The sequence below is a fragment of the Mus caroli genome, chromosome 2, assembly GCF_900094665.2.
Source record: "Mus caroli chromosome 2, CAROLI_EIJ_v1.1, whole genome shotgun sequence".
Classification (NCBI taxonomy): Eukaryota; Metazoa; Chordata; class Mammalia; order Rodentia; family Muridae; genus Mus; species Mus caroli.
In genome coordinates this window covers 22,170,482-22,195,034 of record NC_034571.1, presented here as the reverse complement: position 1 = coordinate 22,195,034, position 24,553 = coordinate 22,170,482, and the positions used below count along the sequence as shown (strand labels likewise).

The following is a 24,553-nucleotide window of genomic DNA, read 5'->3' as shown; positions in this document are numbered from 1 at the left end:
GGGGTGTGGCCTCTAGTGTCCAAGGTTAGCCTTATACTGGGATTAGAGCTGGGATTTGAGTCTTTTGTCCTTGGAACTGTGCTGACCACAGGGCTTACTGACCAGAATCCCAATCTTCCCATCATATCGACTTCCAGAAGTCTCTGTTGGGTGTGTGCTCCCTAGAGTGTCAGGGGCAGCTGTCTGCTAGCTAGAGCCATGAGTAGGAGTTGAAGCCACAGGCTAACACTCAGTGACACGGGGTTATTATGCTGTCATGGGCCACCTGGAATTCTCTCCCACCCCATGACAAATAGCTCACCAGGAAATCCCACAGCCATTGTCTACCCAAGGCTAGTTAACTCATTGTCCCTACCCTCCTTCAATGACTGTCCTGAGCATCAAGGGACCCACACTGGACAATACCCAGAACAAAGCAGTGTCCAGTCCCTGATGGGTGCTGTGTGGTAGACCTACAGACTACCATGTGATTATACTGTTAGACCCAGGGTCCCAGGTGGTGTGGCTTGCCATCTGTACTCTCCTATCTTAGATGCAATGACAACTCCGCTCATGGGTGTGATGCCCACCTCCTTAAGGGCAACCCTGCAGAACTGTTCCAGGGGCAACCAGCAAGAAGGCCTCTTCTCCCCCAAAGCCATGGGAAGAATGGCTGGTCAGAAGGACAGCACCAAGCCCAGGTAGTGTTTGTGTGGACAGGACAAGAGCACCAGCCATGCTAGAAGTCTTGTGGTTACCTTTCCCCAGGGGCAGCTTGTTCATGGGAGGTAGGAGGATACAGAGGTGGAGTGTGTGGGTCCCTGGCCAAAACTTGCTTGTACCTTTGATTTTGACATGGCTACTCTAGCCTCAGTTTTCTCGTGCATAAATTAAACTGATCATGGTACCTACCTTAAAAGGTTGTGGTTAGTGTCTGAAGGAGAATGTCAGGGGATGTCCATGTGGTGAAGGAATTTTCTGGTTCCTCTTGTCTTAGGCTGTGAGATAGAAACAGGGAGAAAGGGGTGTTGGGGATTATAGGACACTCACTATTCATATGAGATACTGAGCTCTGACAGGCTGTGTTGTCCCTCTCTCCAAGGGATGAAGTGTTACATCCACATGCAGACAAGGACAGCCTTCTGGCCACAACATTGAGGTGGCCTGTTCTCTCCCAGCAGTTGAGTCCACCTCAAACAGTTCCCTATGTGGCCTGGTCTGGCAATATCAAGGATCCAAGCCCCTACATGAAGGGCTACAGCCTGCCCATGTGGTCTCCATGCTTGGACACTAAGGACGTGGACAGCTCGGTGTCATCTGGCAGAATGTCTGGTTCCTCAGGGGGGCATGAATCATGCACACTTTCCCATGGGCCCTGGAAGGAAAGGCCACCCCTGATACTGGGACCCCAGCGCCAGCCCAGGAAGAGTGACCCTCGTCTGGAGCAGTTGAGGGACAAGATCCGAGCCCAGGCACGGTGGCAGGCTAGCTGTGCCTCCCTGGGCACCTCTGCCCCCTCTAGTGCCTCGTGCCTCTACAAAACCTCGACGATGCTACGGCGGAAGACCCCCAAAGTGACAAATGCGCTTCCAGTGCCTGCTTTCCCAGGTCAGTGGCTGCTATGCCCAACTGGTGTGGCCATAGCTATGGGAAAAGTGGAGGGCAAGTTGTAAGGTTATGAGCAGAAGGTCCCCAAGGGTTTGAGGATTGGGAGAACAGTGTAGCTTGGGGTGGGGCTTCTGAGCTGAGTTTAGGGTGAAGACGCTTTATCGCTTTATCGTGGTGTCACATGATACCGTGAGATGAGAGGGATGGAGGGATGGAGGGATGGAGGGATGGAGACAAACTTATTGTTTGTCCCTGAAGCCTTAGGGGCCATTTAAGCATGCCTGGACACTGTCAGGTGTAGAGAGCACGGCCAGTGTGGGATTTAGAAGGCCTGCCTGCCACCCACAAGCAAGATAGGCTGTATTTTCTGGAGTGGGGAAGGTGGATGTGAGTTAAACAAATACCTGAAGAGTTGCCCACTAGAGATGCTGAAAGCTAGGTGGCTGCCTAGGCATTTTCTAAGGAGGAAGGGATCTGTTTGTAAGGCAGCGGTTTCTCTTTAAAAGCCGTGGTAAAATACATAACATAAAATTAGTCACTACTACTGTTTAAAATGCATCCTGTTTATCTATTTGTGCATATACGTGTCTGTATGTGGGGAGTATTGCCCATATATGTGCCCATATCCCACAACAGCCTAGTTGTGGGGATCAGAGGACAGCTTGCAGGAATCAGGTTCTCTCCTTTCACCATGTAGGTCCTAGGGAATCAATCTCAAGACATGAGCCTTGGCAGCAAGCCCCTTTACCTGCTGAGCCATCTCACCAGCCCCCATCTCTACCGTTTTAAAATGTTCTGTTCATTTCAGGCAGCCAGTCCTTGTCATGAAGCCATTACTACCATCCTTCTCCACAAGTACCATCCTTCACCTTAACCCCAGCAGCCAACCCCTCCCCCGTCTCTGGCACCCATCTTCTACTTCCTGTCCCTATGGGTTTGATGACTCTGGGCACCTCATAGAAATGGGATCCCACGGGACTTGTTCTGTGGCTCTCTTCAAAGGAGAACATCTTTTGGAAAGTACAGATAAATACGGAGGAGGAGTGGTGACTTCATCACTAGCATCAGCACTAACTGCCTGCCGGGAGCCTTTCCCAGCACATTGTCCTGGCCAGTTCTCTGATCTCTGTCCCTGTGTTAGTTACACCGTTACAAAATAGCGGAGAGAAATAACCTACAAGAGGAAGGATTTTCTTTGTCTCCTGTATTGGAGTGTTCTCACTTGGCTCCATTGACTCTGGGCCTGCAGTGAGGCCAGGCTTCATGGTGTAAGGGCACGACAGAGCCAACCTGCACACCACACAGTGAACAGGAAGCAGAGAGAGAGATGATAAGGGTTACCTTCCTCCTATGGGGCTCCCCTCGCCCATTCAGCTAGAAACCTATCAGTGGCTTCACTCATTGCTAGAATTAGCATCTGGTCACCTCATGTTGGGTCACCATCGGGGATCAAGCCCTCAACACAGGAGCCGTTGAGACCTTTTAATGTCAAAACCATACCGTTCTGCCCTGTACACCGAACACTCGTCTTGGTGCAAAATCCACTTAGCCCATCTCCAAGAAGCTCAAAGAACTTTGGAATTGCTAAAAGATCCAGTCACGCTCTCCTCAGAGATGCAAGGCAAAACGTTTTGTTTTTCCAAGATACAATGTTAAGGGCCAAACATGCTCATTTCAAAAGAGAACAGAGAAACATCAAGGAAGTATTAGTCCAAATGGAGACTGAAACCATCAGGGAAATCATTTTATCCTATAGCTTAATACTTTTTTTTTTTTTTGGTTTTTGTCGAGGCAGGGTTTCTCTGTATAGCCCTGGCTGTCCTGGAACCCACTTTGTAGAACAGGCTGGCCTCAAACTCAGAAATCTGCCTGCGTCTGCTTCCCGAGTGCTGGGACTAAAGGTGTGCGCCACCACGCCCGGCAATACTTTTTAATGTATGCCTATACATTTGAATGTGCACCACATGTGTGCCTGGTGCCCTTGGAAGCCAGAAGAGGGCTTTAGAGCCTCTGTATCTGGAGTTAAAGGCAACATGAGCTGCCTGGTGTGGGTTCTGGGAATCAAACCAGTATCTTCTGCAAGAACAGCAAATATGCAGATGTGCAAACCACCGAGCCATGTGCCCAGCCCCTGTTATTGTGTAGGCATATGACCAGCATTTGGGGTGCATGGGAACATGACATGAGCTTCCAAGGGCTTGTGAAAACCCAGCCCCAATCCTTCCATGCTGCAGCCCATGTTGTCTACCCTGGATTGGCTGTACTTTCTGACAGGCTTTCCTCAGCAAGTCTGCTGCCCTGGAGTCTCTAACTTACCGGGGTCAGCTTATAGCTATACTTCGCCTTCAGAGCTTCAGGCTCTGTCCTTCCAAGGGAAATCAATATGTGGGGATCTTGACTCCCAAGGCTCTCTTTTGAAATCTCAGCAGGAGCCTCCACAAGCTCATTATCTCTGTGTTCTATATGCCATAAAAATCCGCATCATGTGGACAGTGCTGAGGTCTGCTTAGCAGTGAGTGGGCCCACTTGAACTTTGGCTGGCTGCAGTGGCCTTTGAGTGCCTGGACACCTGAGAACAATGAGGTGAATCTGTGGAAACAGTTTTGTAGGTGTCCTTCTGCAAGCAGGGTGACCCAGCAGCTCTATTCTGAAGTTAATCTTTGTCCAGATCACCCTCAGCTCCAACTTTACGTAGGCTCTTTTCTGGCCAAACTGAAGGCTTTACAAATCCTCTGTTTCTTGCTTCTGATTTTCACTGACCAAAAAGCCAGCAATACCCACGCTGCACCCTGAACACTGGGTTGCCTTGGAATTTCTTCTGTGAAATTGAATAAGCTACCACCTTAAACTCAGCCTCGTACACAGTTTCCAAAGGTAGACAAAATGCAGAGTTCTCTGCTACCATGCGGTACATGAGGCCTCGAGTCCAACTCCTTGCAGAGCCTAAATCCTCAAGAGTGCAGGTTCTACCGTCTGCATTGCTGTCAGTAATCTGATCTTCTGGACTTATGCCAACGTCACCTAAGGGAGGGCTAATCTCACTTGTCAGTTTGATGAGCTGCAGAGTCACCTGTGCAGCAGGCCTATCAGAAATGACCTTAAATAGTCCTCTGTGTGTGTGTAGTGGGCACCTGTGCCATTGCAAGTGGACATCAGAGGGCAACTTTGTAACATTGGTTCTCTCCTTTCATCTTTATGTGGGTTCCAGGGATTGAATTTAGGTCACCAAGCGGTTTTACCTGCTGAGCCATCTTGTTGGCCCTAGAATTATCTTAATTATATAAGTCAGGTGCCCACTGTGAATGGCATCATTCCCTGGGCCTGGATCCTAGACTGCATACAAAGAAGAAAGTGTACCCATGAGATGTTTTTGCTCATAGTTGGCCTGAGCAAGCTTCCAGAGCAAGATGTTTGTGCTGGGCTTGATAAGAATGATGTGCGACTTTTAAATCACAATGTTCAGATGTTCACAGTGCTCAGATGGCCTTGTGGGATGTGTTTTCTGGCTTGAGGTGTTGAGTGGAAGAATAGTTTGAAGGCTTCCAGGGGCTCTAAACTGAAACTCCCTTCTGGAAATCATTTCACTATGTGTTTGTCTCTTTTGATTCGTCTTCAGGATCAGGCGTTCTTCGTACAGCTGAGCATAGAGGCAAAGACAGGGCATCTCTCAGCTTGAGACGGGAGCTCTCAAAGGTTCCCCAGCATCATACTTCAGGTGAGTGGCTCTGGGTTGGACCCTGATTCTAATAAGGACCCTGGCTAGGAAGGAGCCATGAAGGGATTTCCTAGGAGTCTGGGTTCTCATGCTATGCCTCTCAAGAGAAGGAATCAAAGTAGGAGTGTAAGGCAGGGCTGTCTCCTAGCAGAGACGTCGTCTGTAGAGAAGGCCAGGCTCAGGCCCTTCCCACATCCTTGTATGCTAGCCCTGTTATGAACCCACACCTCTAGATCCCTGCCAGACCTGAGGCTTGTTCCACTTTGTAGATGGAGGGCAACACTCAAGTTACCCTTGACTGGCCCCTGGAGATGCTGAATGATGGGTGGAGAGGCAGAAAACTTTTAGATCTTGACAGCTATGGTTTTGCTTACTCTTCTGGTCAACAAGAAAGAGGCTTGGAGAGATGGCAGGAGTCTCATCCATGTAGGACTTTGGGCTCACATGTTGCCGGTTAGACTGCATGTTAGAGACTAGAGGTTTTCGAGATACAAGGGAGGGGAAGAGAAGTATAGGAGAACAGGTACTTTGGGATTTCCTCAGATCATGGAGACCCTGGACAATTTGGGAATATGAGGGTTTCTTATGGAAAGAGGAAGTGGTAAGAGGCAGGTCCCTAGCAAGGTGTGAAGGTTGTTCAGTGCTCCAGTTGACACCTATTGGACAGCAGACAACAGGGGCATGCCCTGCCTTGTGATTGTGAGCCAGCGGCAGATGTAGGCAGGGTCCCAAGCTGGCTGACGGACAGGCTAGACAGAACCTTCTTGAGTTTAGTCCTATCTTCTCTTCTGCCTTCCATGAGATCCTGTCCTTTCAGCTTGTCTGATAACCTATCGTCCTTTCTCTACCACAAGTGTGGCCACTGGGCTACAGGTCAAGTTCAGAATGTAGAAGCCACAGCCCTTCCAGGCCCGTTGGTCCCCAGCTCTTGGCTGGCATACTTTCTTCCCTGTTTCTTCCTCTGGAAGCAGGATAGGATAAGCAAGAAAGCCTTGTACCCACTATCCGACTTCCTGTCGCTGTGGATCTGATGATGCTGGAACTGTCACATGACTGGAGTCCCACAGAATATGTCCTCCCATATTCTCCACCACTTCTCTTCTTCTTCTCCTCTTCCTCTTTCTGTTTTAGAGAGGACCTTACTATTCAGCTCAGGTTGGCCTTGAACTCTAGATCTTCCTGCTTCAGCCTCCCAAACAGACAATTCGACCCTAGTTGGCCACTGAACTTGCTGTGGGATATTGAAGGGGCTCTCCCATCAGAGTGATGTCATCATGCTTGTCAGTCAGAGACTGGACCCTTTAGCTCCACCCTCCATCTTCCTTCCCTGGTGGGAACTATGTCCAGGGCAATGATGTTATACTTGCCCTTGGGGCTTGGCTCATTCAGTCATTTATTTGCTCAGCAAATGTAAACCCAGGCCCTAGTGTCAAGGTGAGTATATTGCCCACTTGCAAAATGTCGTCTGGTTAAGGTTTCCTTCCTTCCTCTCTCTCCATTTCTTCTTTCAGTTCCAAGGACAAACTTCAAAAAGGTCAAAAATGCTTCTTGCAAAAGAGAGATCTCGAAGTCATCTATCCTTCGCAGAACTGCCAAAGGCAGAGGTGAGGCTTGCTACTTCAGACCCCAGAGTCTGTGAGTCTAGCTGGTGAGGGCGACACATTGCTCTTGATTCTGTGCTGGGGACATTGGCTACTAGAGGCCACCTGCTTTGCTATATACAAGGAGCTTGGGATCCTGGGATCTGAAGGTTCCTTGCCATGGAATGGAAGTCTGTAACTCCCCAAGTGATGTGAGCTGTCCTTATGCCCCTGCAGATTGGGATCAAGGACTACAAGTGGAAGCATGCTTGGTGATACCTGTATCTCTGTGGCACTATGAGCTGCCTGCAAGTGCTCCACCCTGGCCTACGTGGCTGTCTGTTTTATGGCAAGTTTTCAGGGGATCTAGTTAGAGACCCTATGGGTGGTAAGCTCTGGCTCTAGACCTGTGCTCCTTACAAGTGCACCAGGCATATTCTGAGACCGTACCTGAGCCCTTGTTGAGGCCTCCTGCTCCCGCCTGGCCTCAGCAAATCCACTAAGACTTCCCAGGTAGGGAGATGGGTTGTGGTCAGTTTGGCAGGACTGAGCATAAAGGCCACACAGGGTCTGGGAGAACTTTTAAGGTACTTTTTGGAATGTCTCTGCCTCAGTTTCCCCACTTCATGAGGCCACTATTCTGGACCCATCAGCATGGGTAGCATGTGCACTGTGCACAACCTCACCTCCATTTCTGTTCAGTGTCCTGCCTCCCCTGCTCCCAAGCAGTCTCTGTCTTCTAGAGTAACGAGTCTCTGCCTAGCACATACTATGCTCAGCAGAGGGTGCACGTGAGTCTTCCAGCTGGCCAGAGGTGACACAGGTCAGGAAGGACAAACACCTCTAGAATCCAAGACTGAGAAACAGCAAAACTACAGGAAGATTCTGGAAGGTCCCCCGAACAGGCATACAATACAGCCATCTTCCACATCATCATCTCCCTCATTCGCAGCTTTCCGTTGTTTTGTTTTAATGGCTTGCTTGAAAAATGACCTGCCGTCTGCCTGACACAGGGTCAGAGGGCGCGCCACCAGCAGCATTCATCATCGTAGTCACCATGTCACCCTGATGGTAGTGACCATTAGTTTCTGTCAGTGACGAAGCCACAGCTGGGCTAAGGAGAGATGAGTTTGGGTTCAGGGGTCAGAGCTACAGGACTTGGGAATTGGATGAATTAGAAATTTGCTGTAGTTAACAAAAAATTAAATCACAATAGTTATAAAATATTCATCCATCCGGGCCAAAGGAAAATGAAGCCCGATATTTAATTTCAGATTATATCACCTCACTTTGCATTTTTTATCATAGATTAGGTCGGCCTGGAGCTTTGACAGGGCACTTGGGGACTCCATCCATTTCCACAGATTAAAAATCCTCCCATAAAAAAATTAATTGCCATTAAACTGTTCAGCAGAAGAAAAAAATGTGCCCATCAGGACCCATTTATCGACCAGGACTCCTCTGGTGGGCTAATGGGGAGGCTGGGTGGCTGTGAGGGAGGCCAGTGGGGCCATCCTCCCTACATGGCGCCTCTGGCCCAGTGCCTGGCCCTGGCCCAGTGCCTGGAGCGCAGAGAGAGAGTGTGATCAGCTCTGTGCATCACCGAAGGGCAGGGCTGAGGTGCTTGGGGATCCTGCTGTGGCCTGGATGTGCTCAGCACAGCCAAACCCCACCCCAGACTCCAGAGTTCTGCTTGGGTTTCCACCTGCACAGCTGTGAAAGCAGCAGTCTCTGGCACGTTACCCTCTCTTATAGATGGAAAAGTCTAGGCACTGGTCCTACAGTCGTATCTCATGAACAGCAGCTGGGCTTAGACTTGGGTCTGGAACTATGAGACTCCAGTCTTGACCTTTCTTGGCCCAGGGTCCTGTTCTTCTGGGGAATGTCTTAAAGTGTCTCCATTCAGCAACGCAACCATCTCCTAAAACAAAAGCACTTTTGCATACTCTTGGTGCAAATTTATTTACATATTTTGCATAAAGGATTAAATCTTTCCTGAATATTTGATACTGTAGGGTGCACAAGCATCCTCAAGTTTTTTTTCAGAGTTAATTGATGTGTCAGGAATGTGTTTAGGGCTATTTCAGAAATTGTTGGGAATTCTGTCCTAATCCCTAGCCAGTGTCCACTTAACAGTTGTTTTCTTTCTTTCTTTCTTTTTCTTTTTAAGTTTATTTTACATGCGAGTGTTTTACCTGCATGTATGCATATGCACCATAAATATGCCTGGTGCCTCTGAAGCTGGAAGAGGGCGGGTAACTCCTTGATGGCTGTTACAGGTCACATGCGAGTCACCAGGCGTGGTGCTGAAAACGGAACCTGGGTCCTCTGGGAGAGCACTAAGCATCTCTCCAGTCCCTTAAGAATTCTTTAAAGTGAAACTTAAGTCAGTAACTCAAAGAGCAGTTTTAGAAATCAAACACTCAAGCACAGTATAGTCAAGAGGACTGATTTGAGACGTACATACTCAGACATGATCACAGGAAAACAATTTTTTTTTAAATATATATAACAAAACCAGCATGTCTCAATAAAAGCAGGAGATTTTTATGGGTAGTGAAGTCATGGCAGTTCACGACGTGCACTGACCTGGAGTCTAGCTGAGGTGTTCGAGGTGTGTGTGTTGGAGTTGTGTGATGTGATGGTGAGTGCTGTGTGTTCAGAACTAAGGCAGATGTGAGTCCTTGTGATGTAACATGGGTGAGCGCCGATAGACGTCTTCACGAAGCATTTGAATTTATATCGATTCTGGCTTGCTATGTGTTTAGAAACTTTTTTTTTACTTTTGCCTTTTTTTTTCCTGCCCCACATTCTGTTACACAGCCCCATATGGGGTCAAAACCTACAGTTTTAAGAAGTTGAGGGTCAAGCTGGGCAGTGGTGGTTCACACCTTTGATCCTAGCACTTGGGAGGCAGAGGAAGGCAGATCTCTGTGAGTTTGAGGCCAGACTGGTCTACAAGAGTGAATTCCAGGACAGCTAGGACTACACAGAAATCCTGTCTTAAAAACAAACAAACAAACAAACAAACAAACAAACAAAAAACAAAAAACAAAACCCAGAAAACCAATCAACCAACCAAACAAACAAACAAAATAGAGGAAGCAGCTGAGGCCTAGAGAAAGCATAGCCTGTCCCCATAGAGGGACTGGCTGGATGATGCCGGTCTTCTTCCCAGGAAAGGGAGTTTAAGGCCTGGAACACTGGATGACTTGGAGCAGCTCACCCCAGTAGAGTTTCTCCAGACTATGCAACATCGGCCTTTGTTTTCCTTTGGCCTGGATAGGTGAATATTTTTCAACTATCATGATTTAACTACTTTTCAAAATGTTTTAAAATTTTAAAAAATATTTATTTTTAAGTTTTATGTGTATGGGTAGTCTGCCTACATATATGTCCATGAGCCTTTTGCATGTCCGGTACCTGAGTAGACCAGAAGAGACTGTCAAATTCTTGGGGACTGCAATTACAGGCATTGTAAGCTACCATGGGTGTTGGGATCAAAGCTGGGACTGTGGAAGAGCAGCCAGTGCCTCTTAACCATTGAGCCTTCTCTCCAGTTCCCAATGGCTAAAATTTCTAAACCATGGCAGATTGCTATTTGATTCACAATGGTCAGGTTAGAGGAGGGAGGAGGGAGGANGGAGGAGGGAGGAGGGAGGAGGGAGGAGGGAGGAGAAGGGCTTGACTCAGGTAGGCTGCCCGAAGGGGTCTGTGCTCTGCATAGTCTGACCTGTGATGTGTTGCCCATAGGGCACAGGGCAAGTCCTGGCTTGGTCTACATGGATGATCCTGGTGTCACCTGAAGCAGGGTGTGGGTAGAGTGACTTGAACCATACAGTGTAATCTCAGTTTTGCAGAGCGGACTGGACACAGTGGTATGTCTGTGCCTGTGACCATGATTGTGTAAGAGCCTATGCGTGAACGTGCGTTTGCTCCCGTGTGAGTGTACCAAGCATTTGTATATGGTTGCCTGTGTGTATTTGAGTGTGGGCTCTTGTATGAGGGGGCACATCTGTGAGCATGCGAACATGTAAGCCTGTGTGCTAATGTGAATGAGTGTATGTGAATGTATGTGAGCCTGTGTGGGAGCTTTGAGAATGTGAATACATATGAGCCCATGTGAATGTGTGCGTGTGTGTAAACACATGGATGTATGAATCTGTGTGAGCATTGTGGTAGCCTGTGTAAGAACGCTGTGAACTTACTGTGCACTGTGGATAGGTTAGAGTGTGTGTCCTACATGGTGGCCTTCTAGAAGGAATTGCATAAAGTATACGTGACTATACTCAGAAGCAAAGGCATGATGGGATGCCCTGGAATGCCCACATTTTCTCTGCAGGATGAACATCCTGTGCTCTGCCACATCCAGTTTGCAGTAAGTTCACAGCTTATTTGTTTCTTTGGTTTGGTTTGTGTTTCGAGACAGGGATTTTGTGTAACAGAGTCCTGGCTGTCCTGGACTCGCTTTGTAGATCAAGCTGGCCCCAAACTCTCAGAGATCCATTTACCTCTGCCTCCAGAGTGCTGGGATTAAAGGTGTGTGCCGTCACACCTGGTCAGTTCACAGCTCTTTTACACAGGCTTCTATAGAGGATGGAACCTGTGTGAGCCTGTGAGTGTATGTGAGTCTGTGTGGAACTGAGCATCGTGGCTTGTGAGTGTGTAAGAACGAGCCTTGTGAACATGTGGGAATGAGTATGTGAGAGTGGGTGGAAGGCCTGCCTCCTGTCTTTGTGGCGCTTTGTAACTGGGGTTGTCAAGGTGGCCACTCAGTGTTGGCATTAGATGCAATTTGAGATTATGAAGCAAAACCTGAAACAATCATGGGGACATGTGACATGTTAAGTCACATGTCCCCATGTGACAGTGTTAAGGGAAGTTTGGTTGGTTGGTCATTTATTTCTGTACCATTAGGCCATCTAAACTTGTCTCTGATCCTGATTCCACTGCTGTGACTCTAACAAGCTTCAGGGCACATTAATCTCTCTGCTAAGGTGTGTGGTCATGACATTGCTGGCTGTTGTGGCCCTGGTGTGAGCCCATGGCTGAGTGGCCAGCTGCAGGTGTCATCTGGGGCTGTGGCCTTGTCATTGTTCCTGGTCAAGTGTAGGCTGTGTGCCTGGGCTGGTGTTGAACAGCCCACAGGTAGACCTGTTAGGGGCGAGGTTTTATATAACCTCCATTGAGCAGGCTCCTGGGACTTCACTATCACAGAGATGCACCATGCTGGCTAGTGACTAAATGATTGGCTTTGTTCCCACAGGGGTTTGGATATGAGGGGTTTCTCTGTGGACCCTTGCGGGGCATGCCAAGCTGTCTCCGGAATTGGTATGGCCCCTTGCCAGTGGTCTGAGAGCCATGGGTCCTACTGCGTGTTTTCTATTTAAGATTCTGAGTTGGCTGGTGTGTACGCCTGGCGAAAAGGACAAGCCCTCGTGAGGCGGTTGCTTGGGCCCCCTGCTGCCCTCTCCCGGCTCCAGAGCAAGGTCCCTGACACGGAATTAGGTACCTCACACCTCAGCCTTGGCCTGGTCTGTTTTGCTGTGGCATTAGTGGGTGGGCACAGAGAACATTTCTTTGCTACCTGGGAGGGTGGTAGCTGGGTAGCCTCTCTTAAGATTTCCCTCAGAGATGGAAATTTGGGTATAATTATCTTTACAAACTGGAAGAGAGAGGCTCTTCTCAGCTTTTGGGAACAGATGTACTACTTGATCTTTTGTGAAGGGAGCAGATGGGAGAGACCACTCATGTGGTGGACACCCGTCACCCCTCCATGTGCACCCCATTAACACACATAGAACAGGTGGCTCACTCAAAAGCAGCCCCTATTCTCCTGTGTGCTGATCATGAGGGCTGAGGCTGAGAGGAAATTTTTGGGGCTGAGTCCAGGGCCTCCCTAGTCACTCCATGTTGTCTCCTGAATGGAGGAACAGGTCTGTTCTTTCCTCCAGCCCTCAGACCCCAACACTACTTCGTCACCTGTCTTTGCAGGCTCTGACAGGAAAGCAGCAGCTGTCGAGGCCTCATCTGCCCACACCTGGTTGTGTAAACCCATGTCTGCCCACAGTGACCAGCAGGTTTCCAAGCATACACCCAGCCTGGCTTTCCAGGATCAGTCAGCAACTATCCATGGTGCTATGGAGACCCTACAAGACCTGCGCCAACAAATCCAGGCTGGGCTGGAGCTTGCCAGGAGCCCCAGAGTGGACAGGAAGCTCTCACCATCGAAACCAAAGCCACAGAACCTGGTAGGGAAGGGGGATCAGGAACTCCAAAGCACCCAGGACATGCAGGGCTCCTCAAAGACTGCTTGGACTGTGACAGAAGGAAAGAACTCTTCCTTGCACAGAGCTGGGAACTTGCACAGCCAGCAACACAGGAAGAAAGCCTTGGCTGAGCATGAGTCTTTTCCACAGAGGACCTGGACAGGACAGGGGCAAGACACCTCTTTCCCCAGGCCTGGGAGCACCCCAGAAAAACCACGTTCCTTCTCACAGCGGCCCTGGAGTGCCCTGGCTTGGCAGACCTACCCACAGAGGACCTGGGACGCTCAGGGCCAGGACATCTCTGTCCAGAAGTCTGGGAGCTCCCTTAAAAAGCCAAGCCCCTTCTCACAGCGGCCCTGGAGTGCCCTGGCCGGCAGAGCTTACTCAGCTTATGAAGATCGGGAGGTATTTGAGCCCAGACCATGGAACTCTCTGAGTCGGCCGCATTCTGCTCTCCAGGATCCCTGGAGTAATTCTTTTGTGCAGAGGTCCAGTCCCTCCAGCAAGGGCAAAAGTGCTGTCCCTCCTCCCTCAAAAGTCAAGCCAGCTTGGCCAGAGTTTGCCCAAGACTTGCTGCAAAGCAAACCAGCAAAGGAACAGGACACACCCTGTCCAAGGCCACGGGGGTCTCTGGGCCAGCAACATAGCTCTGAGTCCTTACGTGACTTCATGCGTCAGAAAGCTCAGGCTCGACGGCAGCAGGCCCTGGAGCAGAAGGCCTTGGCTGCACACACTCTGGAACTGCGGAACCAGAGGCTGCAGGAGGTATACCGGAAGCAACGAGAGGCCGTCCTTGGCAAGGCCATCCCTGTGGTCTCCCAGAGGCATCCTGGCATCGTCACCTTTGTTCCCATGCAGTCTGGGGTATGTGCTGGGTGGTTGACAAAAAGAGGATCAGGCAACCCTTGAGCCTGAGGCTCTGTGCTACCCCTGGCTGCCTACTGCCCACCCACAGGTGGGGGCTGGGTGCCACTGGGCCCAAGGGTAGACATGGCATTGGCTCTGGGCAGCTTGCAGGCATTTACCTGAGACAGAGACCATGTTAGGGCGAAAATGATAGGCATGGGGTACCTTTGTCCCTGGCTGGGGTGGTGACAATGTTGGGAAATATTCCTAGCTGAACTTGGTTCCTCTTTGGGCCTTTGGGAGAGTCCCTGCACAATGTCTGCACAGGTAGACAGGGCTACAGGGGCCCATTTGCATCTTCACCCCTAATTCTTTGAAATGCTCTGAAAGTCTAGCTTGAAGCCCTTGGTAGGGACTGGAGTCCAGCTCTGAACTGAAATGTGGCTGCAGGTCTTATGTGTACTCTCTGCTTTAGGGCATGGAAGCCCCTGGGAGCCTGGGCTCACCACTGCGGACGTGGAGCAAAGTGACATCTGGCATGGTGCTTGGGGACCAAGAGGCTCCAGACAGGTGGGTGGGTGTGGGACGCCTGACTCGCCAGCAAGAAAGACACCACAATAGGATCCTTCTGCACACGTTTATTGGGAGAGCATTGACTGTGTAGGCGAAAGACCCCGAGCCCTGGGCCTCTCACTTTTATATACTATCAGTTCCCATCCACTCACAGCAGGCCACATCACCTCACCAGGTACGCAGCTTCAGCTAATCAGGGCAGCAGGGGCATATCTCCACCAAAATGGCTTCGCCAGTAACCTGGTACACCTGCGCAGCTCTCACTATGTTTGTGGTTTATATGAGGAAGTCAGGTGCAAGTCATACGACTTAGCTGCAGTCCCTGGCGCCTTCTTGGGACTGCTGCCACACCTGCTCCCCACAGGTGGGGATGCTCCTTCTGGGCCAAAATACAGGAGCTCAGAGTGGGGGAGGGGCGGGTGAACTCAGGGTTCTCTGACATTGCTCATGACAGTGTGACTCCTTGGGGTCATTCTTTCCTACTGGTCATGGCACCCCAGTGTTGACAGAGAAGAGACACTATTGGGTTTTGCTGAGGTGAGAACGTCACTTCGGATAGGCCAGGGTTGATCTCAGATATTGGTTCTGACAAAATATTCACTTTGGTTATCTGAGTCAGGGTGTCTTATTGAGATCTTTGGCTTGTTGATTTGGGTGGAGATATGATACAGTCCTGTGTTCTTGGCCTGTGTTTTGGAGTTTACAGTCATGGTGGGAGGCTGCTCTTTTTCTTGGGGACCCTCTGAGGATCTCTGAGGAGGGCATACTGGTCTTTGGAGAGCCCCTTGCAGGCATGAATATGTCCCCAGGTTTCTAGGTATTTTTCAGGAGCTGAGGCTGTGCAGAGAGCAGGTGGGTCCCAGCCACAGAGCCTGCTTGCCACCCTCTCACGCAGGCCTTTTTCCTGGGAACTGAAGTGTTCACAACATCAGCTTTCAGGGTTTTGGTTTCAACATTCAGAATTTTAATACTCCAGGATCAGAATTTTAGAATTTGAGGAATTTACTCTTTGGGGATTTCAACATTTGACATTATGATTGGCCCCGAGTACCAGGGAGAGGACTTGACCTAGGTGTCTAGCTCCTAATCTGTTACCTCCTGCCCCAGGTGCCCCACATGCTTCCATAACAGCAGACCCAGCAAGGGGAACACAAAGCCCCACTCCAAGGGGATGTATGGTGTTTGCACGCACTGTTTCTTTATGGAGTTCTTTGAAGAATTTGCATGCTGTTTGCCACGGTGGCTTCACCACCAGCAACATATGGGAGCTGATTCTTTCCTCCTTCCTTCACTCTCATCCCCTTCACTTACCACCAGAACAGGACAGCTCCTCTCCTCCCTCACCTCTTGGTCTTGCCAGCCACTCCCTGTCCTGGCTTCATTCTGGTCCCCTGCTAAGGTACTCATGGCCAGGACAGAAAGGGGGAGGCACAAAACTGGCATTGGCAGCTCCTCTCAAAAGGTTGCTTCCAGAAACGGTCTGCCTTAGGCTCACTAGGGACATTTTGGAATATGTTTTTGGTATTGGCATTGGGAGCAACTTGAGCTGACCTCCTTGATGTCTGTTCCTACCCCTCTATATATACCATTAGCCCTAGATGAGATGGCTCCTCCTCCTCCTCCTCCTCCTGCTCCTCCTCCTCCTCCTCTCTCCTCTATCCTTCCTCCTTCCTTCTCCCTCTTCCCTCCTCCCTCTTCAGTTCCTACTCCTTCCTTCTGACTCCTTCCCCCAGCTCCCTTCCTTCTTCTCCGTAGTTGGTCCCTGACTGTAGCCTGAGATTTCATGTCATGTCTGAAGGGAACTTCTAAAGCAGCTTCTAGCTCCAAACAGAGGAGGACTCAGGTCCAATCAGTTACCACACCCATGGGTAGTCCTGCCTCTTCTAGCTCTCTACGTGATAGAGAGGGTGTCCCCATCACTGTGGAAAACTGTAGACCTCTCTCCCTTCACTGAATCCTGGCCCTTTTTTATTCCCACTTTTTAAAACTATGCTAAAATGCACATAATATTTACAACGATAACCATTTTTAAAATCCTCAATCCATCTGGATTTTGTTTTAACTTCTTGCTGAACTGATACATAAAAACATAAAATTGTACATATGGATAGATGGAGTGCATGTGGTGTTTTGATACATGCACACATTGCATGATATTTAAATTAGTTTAAATGCATCCGTCTCCAAATATTTATCATTTCTGTATGATAAAACATATTCAACACCCTTTCTTCTAAATTTTTGGTGTTTTACAGTATGTTTTATTAAGGGTGGTGAGAATAACTTCAGCTAGAACCCAGTTGATCAGCTTCTCCCCATTGGTATCTTACACACCCTCTTCTTGTATTCTGTGCTGGGTTTGAACCCAGTCAGAGCTTCATGCACCTTAGGTAAGCCCTCTACTATTCAGCTACATCCCTGGCTTTTTGACATGTATTTATTTATGACAGGATCTTACTATGCTCTGCCTGGTTTCAAACTCCCAAAGAACTATCTGCCTGTGTCTCCTGAGTGCTAATATTAAAAGTGTTTGCCCACTTCCTAGCCTTAAAACCAAAAGCAAAACAAAAACCAGCCTTTTATTTTGAGACAGGGTCTCACTAAGTCGCTCAGACAGACATTAAACTCGTGATCTTCCTGACACGGCCTCCTGAGAAGCTGGTCTTATCAGGCCTATGGCACCACCTAGCTTCATTTTTGTTGGTTCGAATAGGTTTTTATTGTTATTTGTTTGGAGATTTCATTGTGTAGCTCTGGCTGGCCTAGAACTCAGAGATACACCTGCTTCTGCTTCACAAATGCTAGGTGGGACTTAGGGCATCCAACACCACGGCAGGAATTTGCTCTGTTTTTAATGTGAGGGTCTCACTGTGCTAAATTAACAGTGCTCTGACTTCAGCTTCCTGGGTGCTGAGATTGCAGACCCCAATGCCTGGCCTAATGCTTTTATGTGCATAGCCATGGCCTCAGCTCCAAGTACTGTGCAATCATCCCCACATCCTCCCTCAGAATCTTCCACTCTTCTCAAATGGATCTTCTGTCCTCCCCTTAACACCAACCTGGAATCCCCTGTCAGTCCCTGCATTGTCTGTCTGTCTGTCTGGATCAGATGGCTCAGGTGAACTCAGAGATGTGGAATGCTGTCACATGTGTCTTTGTCACTGGATGTCTCTGAGGTTCACCCCTGGTGTAGCAGGTACCATTCTCTCTGTGCTTACATATGAGAAACATCCCACTGTGCGCATGGCCTTGTGATGCTGCTCCATCCTCTGCTCATGGACACTCTGTTGTTGGACACTCTGTTTGTTGTATCCTCTGTTCGTGGACACACTGTTGTTGGACACTCTGTTATTGTATCCTCTGTTCGTGGACACTCTGTTGTTGGACACTCTGTTTGTTGTATCCCCTGTTCGTGGACACTCTGTTGTTGGACACTCTGTTTGTTGTATCCTCTGTTCGTGGACACACTGTTGTTGGACACTCTGTTTGTTGTATCCCCTGTTCGTGGACACTCTGTTGTTGGACACTCTGTTGTTGTATCCTCTGTTCGTGGACACTCTGTTTGTTGTATCCTCTGTTCGTGGACACTCTGTCTGTTGTTTTGCCTTGTCTGTCGCTGTGGGGATGCTGGGCACATCCTATACGTTTACCCGTGCTGGAACATGTGGTCATTTGGTGTTTGATATTTGAGGACTTGCTGGACTGCTGTTTTGGAACTGCAGCTTCTGCTGTTTCTGCTAGCCTTTCTCCGTGCTGCACCCACACTTGATCCTCTTTTCTGAGCCACGTGTGACCTGCTATGTGGTGTCCTAGCCCTAACCCTGTCTCTGTCCCTCACAGATGTGTTCATTGCCTCTCCTTGCTTCACACATGTATTTTGCACACACTGCTCACCACCATGCTGCTGGGACAGGGTGCCCAACCACTCTCCTCTCCCTGCAGCTTCTGTCTGTGTTTGAACAAACCGTGGAACCGCACTGAGACCCAGGACACTGGACGCCCCCTTGAAGGCGTGAGTGGCACCTCTCTGCTACCATCTACTGCTTCCTCCCCTGACCCCATGGAATGCCAGGTTCTGCCCAGGGTGGGGGTGGGGCTGTGCATCTACCTGGACCCCCAGGACACTGAGTATCTGGGCCCATCGGGCCTCCTGCACTTCTAGTACAAGCAAGCCCGGCTGCAGGCACTGGAGACCATGGCTGAGGCCCTCAAGCAGCGTGTTGACATCCTAACCACCAGGCTGGAGAAGCCGACGTCTCCTGACACATCTAGTGACCTGGCCTCCGATGTGCTGCCCTTGTGCCCCAGCACAGCACCTGCCACCCCCACACTCGTTCCACCCTCTTACCTCAGAACCTTAATGTCTAAAGGGGGCAGAGAAAGTCCCCGGGACTTGATGGATGTGCAGGCTGAGCCCCTTCTCCTCAGCACCTGCTTCCAGGATGGTGAAATGCTACCATGGAACCCCAGCTGGGAGCTGCCAAACCCAAACCTGTGGACCCACATTGAAAGCCAGCCCCAAGGTAGTGCTGGGCAATGGGTGTCATGCCTGTTGGATGACCCTTGGGCTAGGAGCAACAGGGCCCCATTCAGTTTCTTATCTGGAGAGCAGGGTGGTTGTTGCCCAGACAATGAGGGTGGTGACAATAGCTGATGCTCCAGGAGTGACATACAGCACAGGCCATAGCTGTCTTGTCCTGTGTTGGGGGAGGAGGAGGCTCTTCCTGAAGCCTCCTGCTTGCCCAAGGGGCAAGAAGGCCAGCAAGGCTTCCATGCTCTGCAGGTCCTGTTTCTAGCACCCCTGCCTCAGTGTCTCAGGTCATCCCTCACACTCAGTCTTGTCCTGCTGGTTCATCAAGTCGTGGGGCCCTTTCCAAAGAAGCCATACAGGGGCTGGAGAAGAAGCTGCAGAGAGAGATGGCTACCCTCCAGGCCCTCGGTGCATGCATGAGGAGGTGAGTCCAGTTTGCCTTTAGGTCTGCCTCTCGGGTCCTCTGTGGAGGGTCTTAGTGTTAGCCTAGAGGACACAGACAGGAGTCTGGGTGCATCAGGTCGGGTGAAGAGGGACACAGCCCCTAGATGTGCCATAGGCTCTTTGGCCTCTGGCACTGGCCCATTTCACACATCTAGTTTGTCTCTGACCTGAACCCCTCACCAGGCAGGGAGACACTCCTTTGTGGTGGCCCATAGGCCTTAGGAAATCAGTTTGTCTTAGCTTTTCCTCATTGGTTGGTAGCAGGCTGAGTTATCTAAGGACTTTGATACGGGGTTCACCGTCCCATGTCGAGTTCACAGAACTTATGGCCTTGGTCCCTAATCCTGACTTTAGTCATTTTCGGTGCAGTCCATATATGCTTGTAATGTCCCTTCTGTAGTTTTTATGACCCTCATTGTGCCCTCACACCCATCTCACCATGTTTCCTACCTACTCTTAGATAGGCCCATGCTGCCCCCACCACATCCAACTTTTAGCGGCCCCCACTGAGTTCCCAGGTGGGCAGGGTCTAGGAGTCTTTTGTGCTGTAGGAACTTTGCAGATGATCTTAGCAGTTGCCCGCCAGAAAGCTAAAGGTTTTCTCTATCTGCAGCTGTGGTTCCTGTCCTCTCCAGGACTGAACATTTCCTCTGTCTCCTAAAACACCTCCCCCGCTTCCCCGCCTGCTGCTGTCTGACTCAGGCCCTGTCCAAGGCATCCTCCAACATTAGAAGTTCTGTGGTCCCCAACTGCTCCCCTCACCCCAGCCTCCTCCTGTGATCCTTTGTGCTTCTGACCAGAAGGACCGCTTTGTGTCTCTCTCGCTTTGTTGTCCTTAAACTGAAGCATCCTAGGTGGGTAACTCCAACAGAATGGTGGCCAGAACTGAGAGGGCACATTCTGGAGAGGACTGGCCCAACTGGCCCTGTGTCTGTGCTTGACAGAGTTCACCAGGATAACCCCTGACCTCAGTGTGGGCCCCATGCACAAGGACTGTGCCTCACTGCTAGCTACAGCCTGAACTGTCTTTTGTTTGTTTGTTTGTTTCGAGTCAGGGTTTCTCTGTGCAGTCCTGGCTGTCCTGGAACTTCCTCTGTAGACCAGGCTGGCCTCGAACTCAGAAGTCCACCTGCCTCTGCCTCCCAAGTGCTGGGATTAAAGGCGTGCGCCACCACGCCCGGCTTTTGAGCTGTCTTCTACTTGGCATCTGGTTAGTTGTCTTAGAAGAGGAGAGGCTACGTAAGCCGCAGATACCACATTCTCAGAGCAGGAAGAACAGGCTGTGAAGGAGGCTGTGACTAAGATGGCAGAATCCAAAGGGAGGCTGCTTCTCCACAGCTGGCCCAGCCATGGAGGAGGGAATCTGTGTCACATCTCAGTCCTGTCTGGTTACCTTGAGCAAGCTCGTGCTTCCTCCCCTCCCCAGTGTATCCACTTAAAGCACAAAGCGATGCGACATCTAAACTCCTACCCCTGTTCCTCCTGGAGCTGGGGCACTTCTTTCCAGGTGCATCCCCTGCACTAGAGAACCCACCCCTAATGACTGTAGAAGGTGACGGACTTGGTGTTTCCTGGATGGTGAGGCCCGTGTCATCACTGATTCATGATGGCCAGTAGGGTGCAGCATTGTGTCGGGATTTCCCTCTGTTAGTTCTGTAATCCCACTCCAACATGGGCTGTTCCAGATTTTTGGGAGGGTTAATTTCAGTATTCCAGGCTCTTAGATGGACAGGCTAAGTGACCCCAAGGTCCTAGACCCAGGTCAGAAGATCATGGCCCCAAAATTCCTGACACAGGGGTCGTGACCTGGCTTCCCCTCCAGGGGTGTCTAACTTGTTGGAATTTCTTGGCCATTTTATCATCTATATAGTTCATGCTAACATGAACAGAGATTTCTAAGTGTCAGAATATATTGGTTTTGTGTTGGATGTATTCTTAGCCATCCTGGGGCACATATCTTGGGCTGCAGGTTGGACACACCTGTGCCATCTTTCTGCTGTGTTCCTACCCCAGATGAGCATACCTGGTGGGCCACAGAGCTCTACAGGACCAGTACTATCCCAAGAGGCCAGGAGAGGCCAGAAGAGGCAGAAATGATAAACAGAGCCTGTTTCCCAGAAGGGTGGGGGCTCAGGGAGAGCAGGGAGGAGGTTTGCTAGTCTCACCGAGTGATCAGTCACAGCTTGGCGGGCCTGCCAGTTTACTTCTGAGGAGCTAAGCCAACGCTTACTTTTCCAGGCTTGTGGTTTTCCTTCTGTTCTCCTGAGGTGCACCATCTAGGGTCTGGACTCATGCTGAGCCTGGGTGAAATCTTCTCCTCACCCTACAGGCCCTTGGTGACAGACGAGGGCCCAGCCTGTCACCACTCTAGCCAGCTGTCCATGGGGCTTGACCCCACCTCTGTTCACATGTAACTGCACCCGGTTTCTCCTGCTTTCTGGAATCTGCTTCTATGTCTGTACCCATATCGTGCCTTGCAGCCTTAATGTATGCCCATATGCTCAGAAAGAGCTTTATTCCAGGCAGGGGTCGGGTATGGACATACCACATCCTCGCCCTGCACAGTACCTGACTTGAAGAAGGCTGGAGATAGAGACCAGTGGGCCTTGAGGGCTGCTGGACAAGTCACTAGTGACATATTTGGTTATTCAGGTTGAGTCCAGGTCACTATGTACCAGGGACAGATGGTGCCTCTGGGAGAAAGTAGAGTGACCAGAGGCTGTGTTCACCACCTACACCAGCCCATGTCTATATTCATCGCCTGTGCTTCAAAGCCTTCTAATCCCTGCAGCTGTTGCATGTCCACCTGCACCAGGCAGCTTGCCGCCCACTGTGGCTGTTTAGACCTGGGTAAAGGCCTTTCCTGTCTGAGGGAGGACGTGCCTGAGACCATGCAGAATAGAGAATTAGAATCCTTAGTGATGGCTCTGCTTCTCTCCTGATGCCCCAGCTCTACCTCACTGGCACAGCGTAGGGCAGCGGCACAGTCCTAGCCATGGAGTAGTATTGTGATTTATCACCCTCATTCCACAAAGCCTTGTGGATGAATACCATTCACAAGCAACTTACCCGGGATGATCAGAATAGCTATGTTGCCACATCAAGCTGTGATTCCACCTGCAGAATTGCTTGTGATGGAGCTAACACTGCACACTGGCAGGGCTGCTACACACACACATGCATGCAAGCACACGCACAGGCACACACTGCGACCACACTTGGCTGATGGAGGCTGTGGCCTACTGGCCATCCTACAAATCATCCACACACAAGCACCACATGCTTATTGCTGCTCTGTGGGTCAGAGGCCCATCTTCTGCCTGGGCTTAAGCCCTCAGGTCTGCTCTAGACACACTGCCCGGATCTTAGGACATTCCCACTGACTGAGCACTGGGACCATCCTTCCCTTCCCCCGTCCTGGTCATGACTCCACTCACCACATATTCATTGTCTTCTAGCTCGCTTGGGGTGCCAGATGCACCAGACCCCACCCGTGGCTCCCTTTGGCAGGAAGAGATGCCAGAAGTCAAAAAGGAAGGCTTGGTAACGCCCTGGACCACCCGGAGCTGCGGTAAGGGCGAGCCTGCAGATAGGCCCTGGGCTGGCTGGTCAGGTGGCCAGGGGGGCCTCCCGTGGGCCTCTTCCACCGCCTAGCTTGAGCTTGGTCTTGCAGAGGAGACCTATTTCTATGTGGATGGCAGCCACACATCAGTATTAAAGTGTTTTGAGGCTCTCCAGCCCCTACCACCTACTCTGCTCCTGTTGTGATTGTCATGACAGTTGTCATTGTGGTCTCTAGAAGAGCCACCCAAACTCCTGCAGCCAGGAGTGTCACCCTTGGTGCATCCTGCTTGTGGTCTGTAGGGCTGCAGTGAGAACCTTCCTGCCCAATGTGATATGGAGCTGGGTTGGAACAAGTCTGAGACCCTGTTCGCTCTGTTGTTGCTGTTTGCTTATTTTCTTCAAAGGACGGGTTTTGAATATGATAGTAAAATATCATCCTGTAAGCCCCACACTTAGGAGCTTGAAGGAAGATGATCACAAATTTAAGGCCAGCTTGGAATACATAGCAAGACCTAACAAACGAACAAACAACAGCAAAGCAAACACAAAAGTAAATTACACACACACACACACACACACACACACACACACACACACACACACAGAGGAGACAGAACTGGGGAAGCAGCTCAAATGTAAACTGCTTGCCCAGCATGTATAAGGCCATGGGTTCAATCCCCAATATTACACAATGAAGCCAGAGCAAAAAGACAATAGAAGTGGTCATGCCTGGCTTTGAGAAACATGGAGAGTAAATGTGACCTTTAGCTGTGCCACATCCCCAATGGGACAGAAAAGCCGTAGAGAATCACAGGATAGGCATCAAGGCCGGAGAATGCCTGGGCAGTTAGCAGAGGCCCAGGCTTCCGCTCCCTGGTAGAGCTGGCAGGGTGGTTAGGGGATGTCTCTGACTGGCCTCGGAGCCAGGGGAATACTGGTGAGTGTGAGTCAGCTCTTATGTGTACTTACAGAGACGTATATGCATATATGGTGAGGGCTATCTGTGTGAAAAACAGTAGGCTCTGGCTCTTGGGAACTCTCTCCACCTAAAATAGAATATCTGGGGGCTTCATGCAAGAGCTGCCAGCTCTCTCAGGCCCCAGGGCTACAACAGACCTATGAGCTTGACATAATATCTGACCTTGATCAGAGGTCAGGCCCTATCCCAATAAAATCTGTACTTTAGGGGCAGCAGGAGATGGCAGGTAAAGTTCTGAGCCAGGAAGGACAAGACATGGAGATCCTCAGCCAGCAAAGGCCTTGGCTGTTGTTTTTGCTACTTGCCTTGTTGCTGTGATACAATACCCAGCTAGAATTAAGCTTAAGCAAGGAAAGGCTTTCTTGGCTCACACTTCAAAGGTAGCGACTACTCCTGTGGAAAGACAGGGCAGTGGACTCGAGGCAGCAGCCTTCAGGAGGCACAGAGTAATGGAGGCTCAGTCCT

General features: G+C 50.1%; 1 protein-coding gene across 2 annotated transcripts; it reads left to right on the top strand.

Moving 5' to 3' along the window:
* The first annotated feature begins 315 nt into the window (after positions 1–315).
* Ccdc187 (coiled-coil domain containing 187) lies at positions 316–23,295 on the top strand. Of its 2 annotated transcripts, XM_021157080.2 has the most exons (11): positions 316–680; positions 1,082–1,587; positions 5,204–5,302; positions 6,814–6,906; positions 12,274–12,390; positions 12,877–14,015; positions 14,473–14,567; positions 18,513–18,582; positions 18,733–19,093; positions 19,354–19,525; positions 23,004–23,284. In XM_021157080.2, exons 1-11 carry the CDS (start codon positions 538–540, stop codon positions 23,197–23,199), a joined length of 2,991 nt encoding a protein of 996 aa, XP_021012739.1. In that variant the 5' UTR covers positions 316–537; the 3' UTR covers positions 23,200–23,284. The 2 variants fall into 2 exon arrangements, with proteins under 2 accessions (XP_021012739.1, XP_021012740.1); XM_021157081.1 differs by lacking the exon at positions 12,274–12,390 and having other exon boundaries at positions 23,004–23,295.
* Positions 23,296–24,553: the final 1,258 nt, after the last annotated feature.